At 35.8% G+C, this 22,543-nt stretch overlaps 1 protein-coding gene and 1 pseudogene across 1 annotated transcript in view; both read right to left on the bottom strand.

Moving 5' to 3' along the window:
* Window positions 1–1,107: 1,107 nt before the first annotated feature.
* The window catches only part of LOC125931799 (uncharacterized), a 433,379-nt gene continuing 411,943 nt past the window's right edge, over window positions 1,108–22,543 (bottom strand). Inside the window, exons 11-12 of the mRNA XM_049644019.1 lie at window positions 5,210–7,821; window positions 1,108–2,352 (exon numbers count right to left, since the gene is read on the bottom strand). Of these exons, the coding sequence (XP_049499976.1) occupies window positions 2,314–2,352; window positions 5,210–7,821 (2,651 nt within the window). The 3' untranslated portion in view covers window positions 1,108–2,313. The remainder of the gene's footprint in view (window positions 2,353–5,209; window positions 7,822–22,543) is intronic.
* Window positions 11,649–19,069, bottom strand: LOC125932319 (chromobox protein homolog 3-like; annotated as a pseudogene).

Below are 22,543 nucleotides of genomic sequence, written 5' to 3'. Positions count from 1 at the left end.
AAATATATTCAAGACTAGTAGAAAGCCATGGAAATACTCATACTGAGAACTGATTTTTTTTGGAACTTTTGCTTTAAACTCTCAAAATTAGCAATCTTATTCTGATTCAGAGCCTTTTGCAACTATCTATAAATGGTCATATCAAGGCCTAGGATAAAATTTTGTTTGTCTCATTATCTATCACTGTGTAGTCATGTAAGATGAACTATGCTTCTTGGCTGTGAACAGTGTCCATTTGTCGTATAATATTTATGTGATGAAATAAGATAGTGCTGGTGCTTGTTTCTTCTATTGTTTCCACTTCATTTACAACTTGATTGGTCATTCTTTTATTCAGGGAGTACCAAGATAGTAAGCGTGAACAAACAGATTGTTCCCAACTTCTTATAAAAAGTATTATTTGTAATAAAAATGATATTCTTACCAAAATCACTGTAGAAATTCAGATGGCTGTGGTTCTCAAAGTGACACAAAAGCAGAACAAGTTATCAATGGTGTGTATGTGTGTGTGTGTGTGCGTGCATGTGTGTATATTTGTATAGGTTCTTTGTAACAGGGTGAAAATGAGGTGGTAGTGGATATATTAGGAGACTCACTTTCAAGAATCAGCAATCAGGAGGTACACTTTGAACAGCTTGACAGCTTTGTTACTTTCTGAATGGAGTTAGTAGATCGGGGTGTTAAAGTGACCTCAGAACAGGAAAAACAGAAACTGATGGTGAACAAGTGAGCATTTGTTAATGTAGCATGCTTATATTCTTGGCATTTGAAACTTTAAAAAGTCTGCAATTGTCTCTCTCTCTCTCTCTCTCTCTCTCTCTCTCTCTCTGGGTGTGTGTGTGTGTGTGTGTGTGTGTGTGTGTGATGAGATAGGGACAGGTCAGGAAATACAAAGGATGGTATAGAAGAAAACTATTTTTTCAAATGGACTTGGACTAGCCAGAACACATTGGGATTCAATGATATGGTAAAAAAAAAACAACAAAGATTACTGCAATCATGTTTATTATTCCACAATATCCCTCTTTCTCCATATGACATTATTTCCTTTGTCTTTACCTCAAATATAATCCCCTCTTGCTACTACCTTCTTATCAACATTCTTCATTTTACTGAGGGACTCTATTACAATGGGTCAACAGTTTATATCCCATAAACATTCCACTTAATGAATCTAGGTATCTTTAGAAGTGGATTGGTTGACATGACTCATGAGAGACAAAAACTGAAATTTCATACTTTGCTTATTTAATCATTTCACATTTATTGTCTTTGATACCCAATACATCCAAACTCAGACTTAAAAACTTTGGAAAATGTAGTTTATTAATTGTCCCTCAAGTAGAAGATGAAATAAATTCAGACACAGCTGCCTCAGTTTTGTTTCCAAACCTGGAAAACATGGCATATTGCACAGACCCTGCAGCTGTTGAATGCACCACATCTACACTGGTGTCACTGTAGCAAACATTTGTGATATTTGAAAATCTAGTGAAATCTTTTTGAGAATAAAATGCCTCTTTAGTCAATTATTTAAGATTTATGATGTTGAGTGATAGTCTTAAATTTCTCATAAGTTTGTCTATACCAATTTTTGGACTCAGGTTGATGTTGTCTGTTTTTCTTTATCTCCTCAGATAAGATTCATCATTGATCCTGTGGTTAAATTTGAGGAGGCTAGGCAAAAGACTCGTGAGGCATCAGGAAAAATATATAACTTTGAAATTCCTACAGAAAGAAGGTCATTGGCACAGATTTTCGGTAATGGTGGCAGTAATAAAGTGCACTTTACTTTGAACTTGGGATAACTGGTTTTGCTTTGGACTGCTCACTTGGGTCATTGTATATTTGTGGTTGGGTCATAAAACTATACATGGTGCAGATAAAGGGAGAAGGCTGGATTCAATGTAAGACTTTGATCTTTTAACAAACCAACAATTGTTTTTTCCCAAACTATTCAGAGAACAATGAGAAGAACACATGGTTGGCAGGAGGAACATTTTTATTTGCTTGATATTATTTATTCAGTTACATTAAATTTGAGATCTTTTACTAATTCATTTCAAAAAGAGATGCCAACTTAGTTCACCATATTTTGATTAAACACTTTCAGGACCCTATCTTATCTAACAAGGAATCCAGCAATAGGATACCTGGGAAACACTTTAGTATTATGAAGAAATCATCAAATTGATGTATAAAGGAGTGAATTTATGGAAAGGTTTGGTGCACAGATGACCTCAGTAAAGAAATTCAGCAATTAACAGACCTTGAGCAAGTTGACAGTATATTTGGATAGGAGATGGTTTGTTGTTATTTTAGATTGAAAATCCCCAGAAAGCTTGTCTCCCACTGTAACAAAACACAACATATCACCTTTTAAAAAGCTAGAAATAGAAAAACTGTTTATCTGTATGCAAACATACTTAATTAAGAAGCTACAAGGCAGGGCATTGCTTTGATTATCTGTAGTATATTGGTAAAATATACATAAATATGCCTAAAGGTTAGGTTTAAACAAGATTTACTTCAATGAATATTAAGCAGAAGAATTAAACCTCTTTATGTATCTTAATGGCTCTATGATCAGAAAGGAAATGATACACTTGCATGGACCATTTTGAAATGAAAATATGAAAACTTCTGGCCACTTCAGTTAATCCATTTGATAACATTATACTATGAATTTAGCCTCTCCTGAACCAAGACTTACCTGTAGACTTCCTCAAATATTCAAGATATTTATAAACAAAAGACTTAATTTTGAGACAATTACTAGAAACACCAATTTAAGAGAACTTTGGTACAAAAAGCATAACACATTTGATATGTTCAGACATCTGTCACTAAGAAGACTTGTATACCTCTGTATTTAAAACACTCTGGTTATAGTAGACTATACTATATGAAAAATTTCTTCCATATCACTACTGAATCATTTTTTTATTTTTTTAAATATATAATACATCAGAGATTACCACTTCTTTTATGACCCCAATGCAATTTTTATTAACTACATTGGATGCTGTCAAGAGCTTCAACTAATTAAACACTTGCATGATTTTTTATAAATAAAATCTATTTTCAAAGTTTAAGATAGGGTATTACTCCTATCTATTTTATATGGAATCATATTGTTTCTTCAGAATTGTAAATAATTTCTAGATAACTTATTAAATGATACTAGGATTTTAATAACATGGTTCTCAAACCACTATCCATGTAAATAAATGTTAACCCTCACAAAAAGGAAGATAGTTTCAAGAGTTGTGACCTTGTTTGGTTATTTCTGAAAAGTTCAACACAGTATAATAATTAATGCACACGTATTTCCAACTATTTTAATACATTGGTGACATGTGATCTGAACAATGAAAATGTTTTCTAACCATTCTTGAAACTCAGTGAGATGTCATTTTATTTGTCTTCACATAGTTTCTATTCTCCAATAGCCACTTGTTTTCCCATTAAGATAGAAAATGGTTAAAAGCACTTTAAAGGGCACTATGTTTTTTACTTTGCATATTTTTTGAGCCTTCTACACTGCTTAATTATTAAGTGCCTATTGAAATAATGAATGAAGATGGTACAAATGGCTTGACTATATATTCTTATGTTAAGTTGGTTGTTTGATTCATTTATGGTTAGTAGAAAAGTTTTATAGCTTTTAAAATGAGCTTCTCTCACTTCTTAAATTGTTTTAATGGGGAACATACCCCCATTATCCTCATTGTAGTTGTTTGTGATGGAGATATAGAAAAGGATGTGATAAACCAGGAAAATGTGGAAATACAAAGGCTCTGAGGGAAGAATTCTCTGTTTCTGTACATCCTCTATTTGAAAAACATGATTATTTTTGGGGGAGAGGGAAATGCCTTACTTTGAAGGTAATTTTCATTTAAAATTAACATGATATGTTTCACATACCCATACTTAGGAAACAATTCTTATATACTAGGATTCAAACTGCAAAGTGTTCCTTAACTAGTAAACTAGAACTTATGATAACCATGTTTTCACTAATCCAAAAACATCAAAGCCATAAAATAAACATGCTTCAAAAGTTTTCATGCTACTATAAAAGTTCATTTGTATAAAACAACTAGGAAAAGTATCTCTTTTTTTCTGGTGTTGAGGCTTGTATCTTAACAATATTATTTTTGTTACTTATTGGACATTACCCATAAATTTATATAAGGTGGAGTTATTCAACTATACTAGGTATTTACAACTGTTTCCAGAGAGGGGGTTCTCTTGGAAAAATCACAAAATTGTTCTCTATTAAAGTAAAAGCACTAGAGAGATACCAATTTTGTACTTTCTCTTGGCTACAAGAATATATGTTTTATTTTAAAATGTACATTTATATTCAATTACACATCTATTAGAAAACAAAGTAATTTTTTTCAAGTTGCACATTTAGGCACACAGACACTACAATCCAAATTAAATGTATTTGTTTACGGTGTCTAATAAGACTAAAATTCAATTGTGTACCAACTTAATTATGTCTCAATGACAGTATGTTGGTATAGCTTCATCAGAATGAATATTAGTTGATGGTGTCAAAAATAGTTTTCAAAACATATAGCAATCTTAGTTTGTGCATACAATTCAGAGTTCTAGAAGAAATATTTGATAAAGATTAAAAATATAATGTTACTTATTTTGAGGAAAATAAGATAAAGCAAATTTTAAGTCAAAAGTAGAAAAAGTTTAGGGTTCTTTGCTTCTTAATATGTGAAAAAACTAAGTAAAATTATATTTATTTAAATTAGAAATTAGAATATAATACTTTTGCCAGCTTCCTTATAAAATGGGAATTTTGGAGATAGTAGTTTCAAATGTCTTGATTTATGGTATTTAAGATTCATTTGACTTTACTCTTTATGCAAATAGAGGGATGAAACCAATACTTGGCTATTTGTACCCTTGATGGAGGTAGTATATGAGCCAGCCACAGTGCAATCAAAGCCATGTTTCTATTTACCAGCTGTATAGCACATGTATCTTTCAAATGGAAAACCATGTTTCTGGCTACAGGAGTCAAAAAATAAGTAATACTGGACATCTTGTCTCCTCTCTTCCATGGCTTACATATTCAAGTAAATTTTGAAAAGGAAGACTTTTTGGTCCTGTTCAGTGACCTAACACTATGAATTGTAGGAAATGGAGAAGAAAATCAAAGTCTACATTTATATAAACTTACCTTAAAAAATAGATTCACAGCCCCTGATGATACAGCAAACTTCACAACATCTGGTGGTTCAGCTTCTACTATAACGCCAAAAATAGGGAGTGGAATACTTGAATTGGAGTGAAAGTTTAAATCGGCAGGATACTTGACACAAATTGGATTCTGGATCCTGGACAAATCTTTTAAAAAGCCAACTTCCTTGGCATCAAGGACATCCTTGGACTTAGTGGTATGATTAAAGCTAGAAGAATCCATGGAGCCAGAAGAGTCCTTGAGGCAGGCACCAAATTTGTGGTTATCAACAACTGTATAATTTATACCAAGCTTAGATGAATCAGAAAATTCAGAGGTGATCAAACTTTCGGGAGTGGAAGTATAGTTTGTGCCAGCAGCAAAAGTGGGGGAGTTAGCATAAACAATATTGGGAATGGAGGAACTGGTACCAATTTCTAATTCAGGCTCAGACAGATTATTAATATTGCTTATACTGGTGGAATTATGAACATTATGAATATTTGTGGCATCATAGTTGGAGTTGGTGACAAAGTTGGAATCAAAGGCATGAATCAATCTAAGGTCATGGTTAATGCCTGAGGCACAGTTGGTGCCAGCAGTATAGCTAGGGCTAACAGCACCACTACAACTAGTTGTATTGCTAGTGTCAATGACATTGGCAGTAGTTGTAGAGCTGTGTCTGGCAGCATAACTGTTTTTGGCAATATAGTTGGGGTTGACTACAGAGCTAGAACCTACTGCATGGGTAAATCTTGAGACACAGTCATGGTCTGAGTCATAGTTTGGGACAACTGCATAGTTGTGTCCAGCAGCAATGGTGGGTTTTGTATCATACTTGGAGTCAGCATCCTTGTTAGAACTAATAGCACTATTGTGGCTTATAGCACTACTAGGCCTGACATTATAGTTAGATCCAGGGTCAATTTTAAGGCCAGAGCCATTGTCACTGGGGCCAGGGCTATTGTCGTTCAGGCCAGGACCATTGATTTTGAGGTGGGAGTCATTGTTGCTGGAGTCAGGGCTGTTGGGACATGATACGATATTTTGGGGGTCAGGGGCATTGTTTTGGAGGCCAGATATATTGATTTTAGAGCCATGTCTATTGTTGGGGCTAGTACCATTGTTGGGGCAAATGTCATTGCCTGATCCAGTAGCATTTCTAGTGCCAGCACCATTATTGGAACAAGAAGTGTAGTTCAGGCCAGTTCCATTCTGCAGCACAGAGGTAGAGTTTGTACTAGTGCCATTGCTGAAGTTAACAGTACAGTCCTGATCAACACAATTGTCTAGGCCAGGGGTATTGTCTGAATTAATGGTATGTTTCCCCCCATCAGAATCAGTGCTGTATTTGGAATTAGCATCATTGTTAGTGGCATCATCAATGTTAGAGTCAGGTTCATTGTTGGAGTCAGTTCCATTGTTAGAGTCACCATCACCGTTGGAATCAGCTCCACTTGTAGGGTCAGCATCACCACCAGGATCAGATCCACTGTTTGTGTCTGCATTATGTTCAGCATTGCTATCTTTGGAATCACTGTCATCAGGGTCAGACTTATCTTTGGGATCTTTCTTATCTTTGGTGTTGTTTTCATCCTCAGGGTCTATTTCCTTTTCAGAATCTTTTTCATCTTCAGAGTCTGTCTCATCTTCATGTTCTGTCTCATATTTGAGAAGAGGCTCGTAATTGGCACTAGCCTTATCTTTGAGGTTTCTAGCAGTAATCAGTTTAGTATCATTGTCAGGTTTGGCCTCATTTTCAAGTTTAGCAGTAAGGTTAAACATGCCCTCATTTTCAAGGCCAGGAACATTGCTGGTGTTGATAACATTGTCTGGGCCAAGTGTACTATGGGAGCTCATAGTATTTTGAGGATTCATGGGAAAGGTATGGGGAGCAGTAGAGCCTATGTGATTTTGGACAGCTGAGCAACTTTCACAATGTAAATAAGAACTTGAGCCCAAGGAATATTTAGAATCCTCCTGGTGTAAAGGACAGCAAAAGCCCACAGAATGCTTAGGATCCAGGGATCGAGATAAAGGGTTATTCTGAGAAGTCTTGTGATATCTAATAGATTTGAGGTTCAGAGAATATTTAGAATCCAAGGGAATTTGGAGATGTAAAGAAGAATCAGGGTCTGAATCATTATCAGAGTTTACAAGACATTTATGAAAAGGAGAATTACCGATTTTCATAAAACATTTGGAACATACAGGAGCCCCAGTGTCTAAAGAATATGTGTTATTTCTGTGAGTCTTGGGGTGTACAGCATACTGAGGGCTCATGGACATAGGGTGGCAGAGAAGTGCTGAGACTTTGGAGGTATAATCCTCAGCATTTAGAAGATTAAGAGGATTCATTTGAGACTGGGAACTCCGAACATTTTGTGGGAATTGATAGTCGTTGCAACAACTTTTACAGACAGAAATTTTGTGCCTTCTGTTTCTGTGATACTTGTTATCTGTGAATGTGTTTGGGTCTGAAATGCTCTGGCTGTGCTCTTCCTTTAGCTTTTGCTGTGACTTTTGATTGTCAATGAGAGTTGGAGACACTTCTTTAAATCTCACAATCTTGTCATCACTCAGATATCTTACAAATTGAATTCTGGAAACTGCTAGGAAAAGAATAAATATGAGCAAAAATAAAAAATAAATAATAAAGTTTTACCTTGACATTCACATTACAACACAAATATGTGCAAAGAAAAAATGCCATTTTATTCAACAGATTATTGCTAACTGGTATTTCAAAAGGAGGCCATGATCCTAAATTTTCTGCTCAAGTAGGTGTCATCTTGAGCTTATTAATAAATAAAAAAATGAAAGATTTTATCTTATATTTCTTATTAACAAATAAAAAATGAAAAAAATCATCTTATATTTCTATACTACTCAGATTCAGAGAGCTTATTTTTAAGGAGATAACTCATTTAACAGGAATTCATTGGCACAATGTGTCCAAAATAAAACTGACTTTAGAAAGTTTGGTTACCACATATCTGCATTATCTTTTTCATTTTGCTTCCAGAAATACGAGCTATTTATTATTTACTGGAATATAATCCCTGTAATTTATACCATCTCCATGCTTGGAGACAAAAATTTTCTTTGGCTTGATATGTATGTCAAAATTGAAAATTTTTCTGATATTACCAAGGATCAATTTCTGTAGCTATCATGAACTCATTGGAACATGATTCTGAAAATATAGACATTTACCAATAAAACTGAACTAAAAAATTCAGTAAATGTCATTGTTTTCTAGGTAAATGGGCAGAAAAAAAAATAAAAAGCAACAAAAGAAGACCTCCTTCTACCATTTCCTCAAGGTCTTAAAGACATTTTTGTTATGTTTTGGCACTAAACATAAAATCATACTTGGGAAAGAGTCAAAGAATGTTGGGTGGTAGTTTCCACTTAGAAATTGATAGTGACTTTTTACAGAGAAGGAGATATGTCTTTTCATAAACTTTCCTTTAAGGGCATATAGAATCCTTAAGATAAATTTTTAATTGCATACTCTTTAGGCATTTATAAAAGAGACAAATTAAATTAAATACATTCTGAAAAGTATTCAATAGGGTATGCTACATATGACATTATCTACAATGAAACTTTTTTTTTACTGTATAACCCTCATAGATTTATTTCTAAGAAAAGGAGCTCATATTCTTGTAAATACATGAAGTCATTATGTTGCTTTTGATAACATGATAGCATTCACTGGTGCTCACGTAATGCAAAAGACATGAGATGTTCATAGTATTTATATGTTTTATAGTAAATACTAGAAGCACAACTACAGATTTTCTATCCCAAGCCATGTATAAACAAATATTGAAGGAAAGTGGTATTAATATCTGGTATTCAACAGCACGTATTATATATTTTACTCATACACTGATATTATTATAAATTAGTGACAGGGGTTTAGAGCCTGACAGAAACAAAAAAGTGATGTAATTTTGCTATTTGTAGTACTTATTCACATTAAAGATAATAGTCAAATATACTAAAACAATTATAAACAATATGGCTGTAAAACAAATTGGAAGTATATGGGTATTCAAGGTATACAAGGTTCTTAAACTGGATGAGAAAAGAACACTGAAAAATGTCATATCAAATATGAGAGCTATATCACTAAATTGATTAATATCTTAAAACTAAGAGTGAGATGAAAATCAGACAGCAGTACTCAGGCTGCTCTATAGAGATAGAGAACTTAAATTATAATCAAGAAAGTATCTCTCAGTTAAAGCCTGAAGATGTATTTCTGACTTCCAAAAACCAAAGGATATGTTCATATGCATAAGAAAAATAAAAATCAACTTATTTAAACATGATTATCTGTACTTGCAGAGTTTGGTGTGGCTACAGCACAGAATGCATTGGGTGTATAGTGGAGATCTCAATCAGAAGTACTCTTTTTATGCCTTTTAAAGGAGGAGATAGAAATGAATAAATGACAACATAGTAGACTCTTAATGACATTATCAGAGAATAATAGTGGTTTTTATATGATTTAGAGGACTCAATATTATGTGTGTAAGAAAGATCGCTGGTTTTCAAACAGCCTGTGTTTGAGAATTTGGTTCTATCATGTGTTAGTGATATGATTTGGGCAAGTTATACAACATTCAAAAGCCATCGTTTCTTCAGCCTAAAACAATTATAATTATATCTACCTTTTAAAGCTGTTGTATGGGTTACATGAGATACTCTATAAATGTTAGGTATTTCTATTCTCTCAAGATACAAAAATATAATATTGTGGAGATTGTTGTACTAGTTTTTCCCCTTGTGAATCTTATATACCTAGTGACTAGTAGCCAATTTTGAACTATTCTGTTAATTTTCTAATTTTCTGAAAGTTGGGAAGAATAGTTATAAGGACTAAATTTTAGGCATTTTAAATTTATATACAGAATTACAATACTATTGTTCCAAGAAGTCCAATAGCTATATTTCCCACACTGTTTCATAGAGTGAAAATAAAGCTGATTCATCATAAAATATGTTGTTACTAAAAAAGGTATTTATTTAAATATAATTAAAGAAATAGTTATCAAAACAAACTATAGACACAGCAAGATTATGACAAGTGCAAATTCCTACAAATTGACAATTATTATTACTATAATTGTGATAGCTTGAATGATATGTAATTGATACTCATGTCATTAACTTTGAAAAAAGACTTGATATTCAAATGAAAGGAGACAACTTTTATTTTATTTTATCTTACTTTATTTTATTTATTTTATTTTACTTTATTTTATTTTGTAAAATAATAGAAAAATATTTATTGACCACCATTTACCAGTATTTACAATAAAGTAAACAATATATACAGTTGGAGAACGTTCTGATTACTACAAAGTTATTTTTCCTGGTTTCTGCTGAACCAGTAACTCAAATACTGAGAAGATTGAACCTACATGTAAGGAAAGAGTTGAGGTAAAGAGTAAAAATGCAGGTCAAGAATTTAGATTACAGAAGTTTGTTTACCCATTTATTCCAGCAGGTCTTAAATTGCCAACATCTCTAACCATCTGGTTATTATTAGGTTTCCATGAATGAAGTCTTAGATATTTCATGAATCATGACCTTTTAGTCAATATAGCACAGGGATTTCAACTTCTTGAAAAGGAATGGTGTGCTAAGAGGAACCTTTAATGTCCATTTAAGTTTTGTTTACCTAAATAAAACACATCAGGACTTGATTAGTTTTCTCATTTGGGTGGGGAGGTTGTTGGTAGTGATAATATTTTCCTTTCAAGGATCTTGCAAATAAACTTGTATTTAAATGACTATAGATCTGGATATGGATACTAATATGGCTGCTTTTAAACTGTCCAATTTAAATTGTTTACATTATATTTAAGTTGTCCAATTAGTTACAAAACTTGAAAGGTTAAAGCTTCAGGAATTTTCAATTTAACTTAAAGTGATTTATTTCTAAAGTTTCTAAAAATGATGCTATTCCAGAAACATGGGCTTATCCATGGTTATTAAATGCTGTTTTTGTTTTAGTGAATGTTAAAAAAAAAGAAAGAAGGAAAGAAAAGAAAACCTCTACGTATATATTTTTACACACACACACACACACACACACACACACACGCCTAAAAAACCAAAAAAAATCAGAATGGTCCTTAGGCATATAGGAGTTAAACACAAATTCTGATTGAATAACATCTATGGAGATTTCTCCCAGTATTTAGAAAAACTGTTCTCGAATGCAGGGGAATAATATACCATGGTCTCAAATATTATTTTCTGATAAAGTAATTGCAGAAAGCCTTTATTTGTTCAAAGTAAACAGTAGATGCAAAAAACAAAAACAAAAACAAAAAACCCCAACAACTTCCCCAATACTACTTGAAAATAAAACTTGATTTTTATTAGAATGTTATCTATTCACACTAATAAATTAAAATCAAGACCCAAAGAAACACAAGCAATTACTGAACTTCACTTTGGGACCAGAATGTCAAGTTAGTCTCTCTTCATAAAAAGCAAAAATATTTTTTTTAATTTTATTTATTTATTTATTTATTTATTTATTTATTTATGTTTACAGGTGTGTTTATTTTCTTTAACATTTTTTATTTTTTAAATATGAACATTTTTGTCAAATTTGTTTCCATACAACACCCAATGCTCATCCCAAAAGGTGCTCTCCTCAATGCCCATTACTCGCCCTCCCCTCCCTCTCACCCCCATCAACCCTCAGTTTATTCTCAGTGTTTAAGTGTCTCTTATGGTTTGGCTCTCTCCCTCTCTAATTTTTTTCTTTCTTCCCCTCCCCCATGGTCTTCTGTTAAGTTTCTGAGGGTCCACAAAAAGGTGAAAACATATGGTATCTGTCTTACTCTGTATGACTTATTTCACTTAGCAGAACACTCTCCAGTTCCATCCATATTGCTACAAAAGGCCATATTTCATTCGTTCTCATTGCGAAGTAGTATTCCATTGTGTATATAAACCACAATTTCTTTATCCATTCATCAGTTGATGGACATTTAGGCTCTTTCCATAATTTGGCTATTGTTGAAAGTGCTGCTATAAACATTGGGGTACAAGTGCCCCCTATGCATCAGCATTCTTGTATCCCTTGGGTAAATTCCTAGCAGTGCTATTGCTGGGTCATAGGGTAGATCTATTTTTAATTTTTTGAGGAACTTCCACACTGTTTTCCAGAGTGGCTGCACCAGTTTGCATTCCCAGCAGCAGAGCAAGAGGGTTCCAATTTCTCCACATCCTCTCCCGCATCTATGGTCTCCTGATTTGTTCATTTTAGCCACTCTGACTGGCGTGAGGTGGTATCTGAGTGTGGTTTTGATTTGTATTTCCCTGATGAGGAGTGACGCTGAACATCTTTTCATGTGCCTATTGGCCATCCGGATGTCTTCTTTAGAGAAGTGTCTACTCATGTTTTCTGCCCATTTCTTCACTGGATTATTTGTTTTTTGGGTGTGGAGTTTGGTGAGTTCTTTACAAATTTTAGATACTAGCCCTCTATCCAATATGTCATTTGGAAATATCTTTTCCCATTCCATCGGTGGCCTTTTAGTTGTGTTGATTGTTTCCTTTGCAGTGCAGAAGCATTTTATCTTCATGAGGCCCCAAGTGTTCATTTTTGCTTTTAATTCCCTCGCCTTTGGAAATAAGTCAAGTAAGAAATTGCTTCGACTGAGGTCAGAGAGGTTTTTTCCTGCTTTCTCCTCTAGGGTTTTGATGGTTTCCTGTCTCACATTCAGGTCCTTCATCCATTTGGAGTTTATTTTTCTGAATGGTGTAAGAAAGTGATCTAGTTTCATTCTTCTGCATGTTGCTATCCAGTTCTCCCAGCACCATTTGTTAAAGAGACTGTCTTTTTTTTCCATTGGATAGTCTTTCCTGCTTTGTCAAAGATTAGTTTGCCATACTTTTGTGGGTCCAATTCTGGAGTCTCTATTCTATTCCATTGGTCTATGTGTCTGTTTTTGTGCCAATACGATGCTGTCTTGATGATTACAGCTTTCTGGTAGAGGCTAAAGTCTGGGATTGTGATGCATCACACTTTGGTCTTCTTCAATATTATTTTGGCTATTTGGGGTCTTTTTTGGTTTCATACAAATTTTAGGATTATTTTTGTTCTGCTTTGAGAAGAATGCCAGTGAAATTTTGATTTGTATTTCACTGAATGTGTAGAATTCTTTGGGTAATATTGACATTTTAAAAATGTTTTTTCTTCCAATCCATGAACACGGAATGTTTTTCCATTTCTTTATGTCTTCTTCAATTTCTTTCACAAGCTTTCTATAGTTTTCAGCATACAGATCTTTTACATCTTTGGTTAGATTTATTCCTAGATATTTTATGCTTCTTGGTGCAATTGTGAATGGGATCAGTTTCTTTATTTGTCTTTCTGTTGCTTCATTATTAGTGTATAAGAATGCGACTGATTTCTGTACATTGATTTCGTATCCTGCGACTTTCCTGAATTCATGTATCAGTTCTAGCAGACTTTTGGTGGAGTCTATCAGGTTTTCCATGTATAATATCATGTCATCTGCAAAAAGCGAAAGCTTGACTTTGTCTTTGCCAATTTTGATGCCTTTGATTTCATTTTGTTGTCTGTTTGCTGATTCTAGAACTTCCAACATTATGTCAAACAACAGTGGTGACAGTGGACATCCCTGTCATGTTCCTGATTTCAGGGGGGAAGCTCTCAGTTTTTCTCTATTGAGGATGATGTTAGCTGTGGGCTTTTTATAAATGGCCTTTATGATGTTTAAGTTTGTTCCTTCTATCCCGAATTTCTCGAGGGTTTTTATTAAGAAAGGATGCTGAATTTTGTCAAATGCTTTCTCTGCCTCGATTGACAGGATCAAATGGTTCTTTTCTTTTCTTTTCTTTTCTTTATTAATGTGATGTATCACAATTGACTGATTTGCAAATGGTGAACTAGCCCTGCAGCCAAGGAATGAATCCCACTCTATCATGGTGAATAATTCTTTTTATATGCTGTTGAATTGGATTTACTAGTATCTTATTGTGGATTTTTGCATCCATATTCATCAGGGATATTGGCCTGTAGTTCTCTTTTTTTTACTGGGTCTCTGTGTGGTTTAGGAATCAAAATAATGCTGCTTTCATAGAATGAGTCTGGAAGTTTTCCTTCCATTTCTATTTTTTGGAACAACTTGAGAAGGATAGATATTATCTCTGCTTTAAATGTCTGGTAGAATTCCCATGGAAGACATCTGGTCCTGGACCTTTTTGCAGGGTGGAGATTCTTTTTTTTTTTAATTTTTTTCAATGTTTTTTATTTATTTTGGGGACAGAGAGAGACAGAGCATGATCGGGGGAGGGGCAGAGAGAGAGGGAGACACAGAATCGGAAACAGGCTCCAGGCTCCGAGCCATCAGCCCAGAGCCTGATGCGGGGCTTGAACTCACGGACCGCGAGATCGTGACCTGGCTGAATTCGGACGCTTAACTGACTGCGCCACCCAGGCGCCCCGCGGGGTGGAGATTCTTGATAACTGATTCAATGTCTTCCTTGGCATGGGTCTGTTCAAGTTTTCTATTTCTTCTTGCTTCAGTTTTCAACGTCCATGGGTGCTTAGGAATTTGTCCATTTCTTCCAGGTTATCCAGTTTGTTGACATATAATTTTTCATAGTATTCCCTGATAACTGCTTGTATTTATGAGGGATTAGTGGTAATAATTCCATTTTCATTTATAATTTTATCTATGTGGGTCATCTCCCTTTTCTTAATGAGAAGCCTGGCTAGAAGTTTATCAATTTTGTTTATTTTTTTCAAAAAAGCATCTCTTGCTTGCATTGATCTGCTCTACAATTTTTTTAGATTCTATATTGTTTATTTCTGCTCTATTCTTTATTATTTCTCTTCGTTTGCTGGGTTTGGGGTGTCTTTGCCATTCTGCTTCTCTTTCCTTTAGGTGTGCTGTTAGATTTTGTATTTGTGATTTTTCTTATTTCTGGAGTTAGGCTTGGATTGCAATGTAATTTCCTCTCAGGACTGCCTTCACTGTATCCCAAAGCATTTGGATTGCTGTATTTTCATTTTCATTTGTTTCCATAAATTTTCAATATCTTCTCTAATTGCCTGGTTGACCCATTAATTCTTTAGTAGGGTGTTCTTTAACCTTCATGCTTTTGGAGGTTTTCCAGACTTTTTCCTGTGGTTGATTTGAAGTTTCATAGCATTGTGGTCTGAAAGTGTGCATGGTATGATCTCAATTCTTGTATACTTATGAAGGGCTGTTTTGTGACCCAGCGTGTGATCTCTCTTGGAGAATGTTCCATGTGCACTAGAGAAGAAAGTATATTCTGTTGCTTTGGGATACAGAGTTCTAAATATATCTGTCAAGTCCATCTGATCCACAGTATCATTCAGGGCCCTTGTTTCTTTATTGAACCTGTGTCTAGATGATCTATCCATTGTTGTAAGCGGGGTATTAAAGTCCTCTGCAATTACCACATTCTTATCAGTAAGGTTGCTTATGTTTGTGATTGTTTTATATATTTGGGGGCTCCTGTATTCAGTGCATAAACGTTAATAATTGTTAGCTCTTCCTGATGGATAGACCCTGTAATTATTATATGATGTCCTTCTTCATCTCTTGTTACAGCCTTTAATTTAAAGTCTAGTTTGTATGATATAAGTATGGCTACTCATCTTTCTTTTGACTTCAAGTAGCATGATGGATAGTTCTCCATCCCTTCACTTTCAATCTGAAGGTGTCCGCAGGTCTAAAATGAGTCTCTTGTAGACAGCAAATAGATGGGTCTTTTTTTTTTTAATCTATTCTGATACCCTATGTCTTTTGGTTGGAGCATTTAGTCCATTTACATTCAGTGTTATTATTGAAAGTTATGGGTTTAGTGTCACTGTTGCTTTCATGCTTGTAGTGATGTCTCTGGTACTTTGTGGTCCTTGCAACATTTCATTCACAGAATCCACCTTAGGGTCTCTTGTAGGGCTGGTTTAGTGGTGATGAATTCCTTCAGTTTTTGTTTGGGAAAACCTTTATCTCTCCTTCTATTCTGAATGACAGACTTGCTGGGTAAGGGATTCTTGGCTGCATATTTTCTGTTCATCACATTGAAGATTTCCTGCCATTCCTTTCTGGCCTGACAAGTTTCAGTAGATAGGTATGCCACTACTCTTGTGGGTCTACCTTTGTAAGTTAGAGCGTGTTTATCCCTAGTTGCTTCCAGAATTTTCTCTTTATCCTTGTATTTTGCCAGTTTCACTATGATATGTCATGCAGAAGATCGATTCAAGTTACGTCTGAAGGGAGTTCTCTGTGCCTTTTGGATTTCAATGCCTTTTCCTTGCCCAGGTGAGGGAAGTTCTTAACTATGATTTGTTCACGTATGCCATCAGTGCCTTTCTCTCTCTCTTCTTCTTCTGGAATTCCTATGATACAGATATTGTTTCGTTTGATTCCATCACTTATTCTCATATTCTCCCCTCATACTTCTGGATTTTTTTATCTTTTTCTCAGCTTCCTCTTTTTCCATAATTTTATCTTCTAATTCACCTATTCTCTCCTCTGCCTCTTCAATCTGAGCTGTGGTTGCCTCCATTTTATTTTCCACCTCATTTATAGCATTTTTTACTTCCTCATGACTATTTCTTAGTCCCTTGATCTCTGTAGCAATAGATTCTCTATTGTCCTCTATACTTTTTACGAGCCCAGCAATTAATTTTATGACTACTATTCTAAATTCTTGTTCTGTTGTATTGCTTAAATCATTTTTGATCAATTAGTTGTCTCTACTACCTGAAGTTTCTTTTGAGGAGAATTCTTCTGACTTCTCATTTTGGGTAGTCTCTGTGGTGGCTCCAAACTGCAGGGCACTTCCCCTGTGCTGTCAGGAGTAACTTGTGTTGGTGGGTAGGGCCGCAGTCAGACCCGATATCTGCCCACAGCCCACTGCTAGGGCCACAGTCAGACTGGTGTGTACCTTATCTTCCCCTCTCCCAGGGGCAGGACTCACTGTGGAGTGGTGTGGCCCCTGTCTGGGCTACTTGCACACTGCCAGGCTTGTGGTGTTGCTTCTATGGGATCTGTTGTATTAGCCAGGGTGGATCCAGAAGGTGCACATGGCGGGAGAGGCAGGCTCAGCTCGCTTTGCCTTCAGTGGTCCCCTGCGTGAGTGGCCCTGCAGCACTGGGAAGGAGGCAGGCCGATCGGAGGGATGGATCCGCAGAAGCACAGCATTGGGTGTTTGTGCGGTGCAAGTTCAGTAATGGGAGCTGGTTCCTTTTGGAATTTTGGCTGGGGGATGGGAGAAGGAGATGGCTCTTTCCAGTGCCTTTGTTCCCCGTTGGAGCTGAGTTCTGTCTTCCAGGGCCCAACAACTCTCCCTCCTTGTGTCCTCTTGCCCTCCCCAGTCTCTGAGAGCAGAGCTGTTTACTTTCAACATTCCAGATGTTAAGTCCCACTGGCTGTCAGAACTCATGGAGTCTGGCCCCTCCGCTTTTGCAAGCCAGGCTTCAGCGCTCTGCCTTGACTGGTGGGGTTCCCCTCCACTGATCTGGCTCCCTCTCACCAGTCCGTGTAGCATGCATTGCCTCTCTGCCCTTCATATCCTCTTCTGTGGGCCTTTTGTCTATGCTTCACTCCTGAGAGTCCGTTCTGCTAGCCTTCTGGTGGTTTTCTGGGTTATTTACACAGATGTGGATGGAATATAAGCAATCAGCAGGACGAGGTGAGCCCAGTGTCTTCCTATGCTGCCATCTTCCCTTCTGAGTCCCCCAGGAATCACCATCTTCAGTTGTGTTTTTTTAAAAATGCATACGATGGTTTGCAAATGCATGGGAACGGCTGCTGGATCTTCCCGTCCTCTGTGAGGACCCAGTGCGTGGTGGTGAAGGCCCCTCGAGCTGCCACACTCAGCAAGGTGGAAAGACTCAAATGTTTATTTTTGAGAGATAGATAGATAGATAGACAGCATGAGCAGGGGAGGGGCAGAGAGAGAGGGAGACACATAATCCAAAGCAGGCTCCAGGCTCCGAGCTGTCAGCACAGAGCCCAACACGGTGCTCAAACTCACAAACTGTGAGATCATGACCTGAGCTGAAGTTGGATGCTTAAACACCTGAGCCACCCTGGCACCCCCCAAAAGCAATTATAATTTGAGGACACTTTATATTTGCCTCTTTTGCCAGAACTAAGTCTGCCTCATCTGAGTCTTTCATTTCATGAGAAGTATTAATTTTTCACTGCTGTCTGTAGCATGAATAATTCATTCAGGATCAAGACCTCTGGAAAAATCTCTTGACTCAGCAGCAGCATCTCTTTCTCCTTTGCTTTCTTATTATCAGATTCGCTGTCAGATATTTTCTTTGTGTACCATCTTTTTCTTTGTCAGCTTTTTGATGATTAAGAAATGCTTTGGGGCGCCTGGGTGACTCAGTCTGTCAAGTGTCCAATATTGGCTCAGGTCATGATCTCATGGTTTGTGAGTTTGAGCTCCGCATAGGGCTCTGTGCTGACAGCTCAGAGCCTGGAGCTTGCTTTGGATTCTGTGTCTCGCTCTCTCTGCCTCTCTCACACTCTGTCTCTCAGTCTATCAAAAATAAATGAACATTATTGTTTTTTAAAAAGATGTTTCAATTAACTCTGGACTATCTAAATTTTATTCAGGTTCCCAAGTATTATTAGCGTCTGTAAGTCCTTTACACTTCAGGAAATACTCCATCTTCCCTTTCACTATACATTGGTTCAGTACTTTTTCCACCAAAATTCTTCAGGGTATGCCTCTTCTACTTTTTTTATTCTTTCCATTCTGTTTCTTTCCCATTTTTTGCAATGTAGTTTTATTGGAAACCATTATTAAAAGTTTTTCTTTAAATTCTAGTTAGTTATCACACAGTGTAATATTAGTTTCAGGTGTACAATACAGTGATTCAACACTCACGTACAACACCTGGTTCTCATCACAAGTGCATTCCTTAATACCCATCACATATTTAACCCATTTTCCCACTTACTCCCTTTCTGGTATCCATCAGTTTGTTGTCTATAATTAAGAGTCTGTTTCTTGGTTTGCCTCTCTCTTTTCCCTTTGTTTGTTTTGTTTCTTAAATTCCACGTGTGAGTGAAATCATATGGAAAAGCATTCCACATTCATGGATTGGAAGCACAAATATTGTTAAAATGTCTGTATTATCCAAAGAAATCTACACATTTAATGTAATCCCTACCAAAATTCCACCAACATTTTTCCCAGAGCTTGAACATACAATCCTAAAATTTGTATGGAACCACAAAAGACCCCAAATAGCCAAAGCAAAGCAGGAGGCATCATAATTCTGGACTTCAAGGTATATTACAAAGCTGTAGTGATCAATACAGTATGATACTGGCACAAAAACAGACACATAGATAAATGAAACAGAATAGGAAACCTAGAAATGAACCCACATCTATATGGTCAATTAATCTTTGATAGAGATGGAAAGAAAATCCAATGGAAAAAAGTCTCTTCAACAAATGGGGCTGGCAAAACTGAACAGTAACATGTAAAAGAACGAAAATGGACCACTTTCTTACACCATACAGAAAAATAAATTGAAAATGGATGAAAGACCTAAATGTGGGACCGGAAACCATCAAAAACCTAGAGGTGAACACAGGCAGTAACTTCTTTGAAATCTGCTGTGGCAACTTCTTACTGGACACGTCTCCACAGGTGAGGGAAACAAAAGCAAAAATAAACTATTGGGACTTCATCAAAATAAAAACCTGAACAGTGAAGGAAACAGTCAACAAAACTAAAAGACAACCTAAGGAATGGGAGAATAGGTTTGCAAATGACATATATGATAAAGGGTTACTATCCAAAATCTACAAAAACTTGTCAAACTCAACACCTTAAAACCAATCCATTTAAAAAGTGGGCGGAATACATGGATAGACATTTTTTTCCAAAAAAGACACACAGATGGTTAACAGATATATGAAAAGCTGCTCAACAACGCTCATCATCAGGGAAATACAAATCAAAACTATAATGAGACATCGTATCACACCTGTTAGAATTGCTAATGAACAACACAGGAAACAACAGGTGTTGGTGAGGACGTGGAGAAAAGGGAAACTTCTTACACTGTTGGTGAGAATGCAAATGGATATAGCCACTCTGGAAAACAGTATTAAGGTTCCTCAAAAAGTTAAAAATATCACTCTCCAGGATCCAGCAATTGTACTACTAGGTATTTACCCAAAGGAAACAAAATACTAATTCACAGGGATACATACACCAGAATGTTTATAGCAGCATTATCAACAATAACCAAATTTTGGAAAGAGTTCAAATGTCCATTGACTAATGAATGGATAAAGAAGATGTGGTGTATATATATATATATACACACACACACACACACACACACACAATGGAATATTACTCAGCCATAAAAATGAATGAAATCTTGCCATTTGCCAACAATGTGAGAGTATTATGCTATGTGAAATAAGAGAAAGAAAAATACAATGGAATTTTACTCATATGCAGAATTTAAGTAAGAAAATAAATAAGCATAGGGGAAAAAAGGAAAGACGAACTAAGAAACTGACTCTTAACTATACAGATGAAACTGATGGCTACTGGAGAGGAAGAGGGCATAGGGAGGATGGGTTAAACAGATGATAGGTATTAAGGAGGGCACTTGTGATAAGCACCTGGTGTTGTATGTATGTGATGAATCACTAAATTCTATACCTGAAACTGATATTGCACTGTATGTATGTTAACTAGCTGGAATTGAAATAAAAACTTGGAAAATAATTAGAACTACCCTAGGATCCCACAACTTCACTACTAGGTATTCACAAAAAGGAGACAAAAATACAAATTCAAAGGAATACATGCACCCCAGTGTTTTATAGCAGCATTATCAACAATAACCAAATTATGGAAAGAGCCAAAATGTCCATTAACTGATGAATGGATACAGAAGATATGGTGTGTGTGTGTGTGTATAAATATATATATATATTTATATATATATTTATGTATGTGTGTGTGTATATATATATATATAAAGAATATTACTCAGCCATTAAAAAGAATGAAATCTTGCCATGTGTAATGACATGGATAGAGCTAGGGAGTATTATTCTAAGTGAAATACATCAGTCAGAGAACAACAAATACCATTTTTAATTGCAGACTCAAATAGCTATTATCCACCATCTCCAAGCTGTTCCAATCTCCAGTCTGCAGTGTTTTTGGCCCTGTATGCCTCAAGCTCCAGCCACATCAGAGGGGGTTGGGGGTGGGGAGCTGTTCTGGGCTGGTGCCAACAGGAGTGGACGGTAAGGGGTGTGGGTGGGATTACAACGTTATTTTACTGGGTGGATAAAAACACTGTCAGTAGTCAAACGAAAAAAAAAGTGTTTGTTAGTTTCTTTAGTGTTAGGCATAGATTTAGAAATTAAATGTTAAGATAGTAAAAAGACAGCAGTACTTTTACTGAGAGTTCTTCCATTTACTGAATTTTCATGATTCTCAATTTTTAATAAATGTTTAAAATTTGTTTATGTTTATTTATTTTTGAGAGAGAGAGAGAGAGTGTGAGCATCAGTGGGGGAGAGGCAGAGAGAATGGGAGAGACAGAATCTGAAGCAGGCTCCAGGCTCTGAGCTGTCAGCACAGAGCCCGATATGGGGCTCAAACTCACGAATTGTAAGATCATGACATGAGGCAAAGTCGGACGCTTAACTGACTGAGCCACCCAGGTGTCCCTTTAGTAAATGTTTTAAAAAAAACATTGATAAGCTTATAATTTTGTTATATAGAAATCAGAACACTTATATAATTGAGGTTTTTTTTTAGTTTTTCTTACTAATGATATTTTCAAATACCTTACTTTTAAAAACTACACAAGAGGGTTGATATCACTAAAACTGGAATAGTAAAAAGGCACTACAGGACTCCATACCTCTGCAAAGCAAGTAATGAGGTAGCAAAAGCTATTAAAATCAACTTCTTCAAGAATACGGAATCAATGAGTGGATAAAGAAATTGTGGTTTATATACACAATGGAATACTACATGGCAATGAGAAAGAATGAAATATGGCCTTTTGTAGCAACGTGGATGGAGCTGGAGAGTGTTATGCTAAGTGAAATAAGTCATAGAGAGAAAGACAGATACCATATGTTTTCACTCTTATGTGGATCCTGAGAAACTTAACAGAAGTCCATTGGGTAGGGGAAGAAAAAAAAAAGAGGTAGAGTGGGAGAGATCCAAAGCATAAGAGACTCTTAAAATCTGAGAACAAACTGAGGGTTGATGGGG

Source organism: Panthera uncia, chromosome X, assembly GCF_023721935.1.
Source record: "Panthera uncia isolate 11264 chromosome X, Puncia_PCG_1.0, whole genome shotgun sequence".
NCBI classification, from domain to species: domain Eukaryota; kingdom Metazoa; phylum Chordata; class Mammalia; order Carnivora; family Felidae; genus Panthera; species Panthera uncia.
Note: the sequence above shows the minus strand (reverse complement) of the source record. Positions and strands in the feature narration are given on the sequence as shown.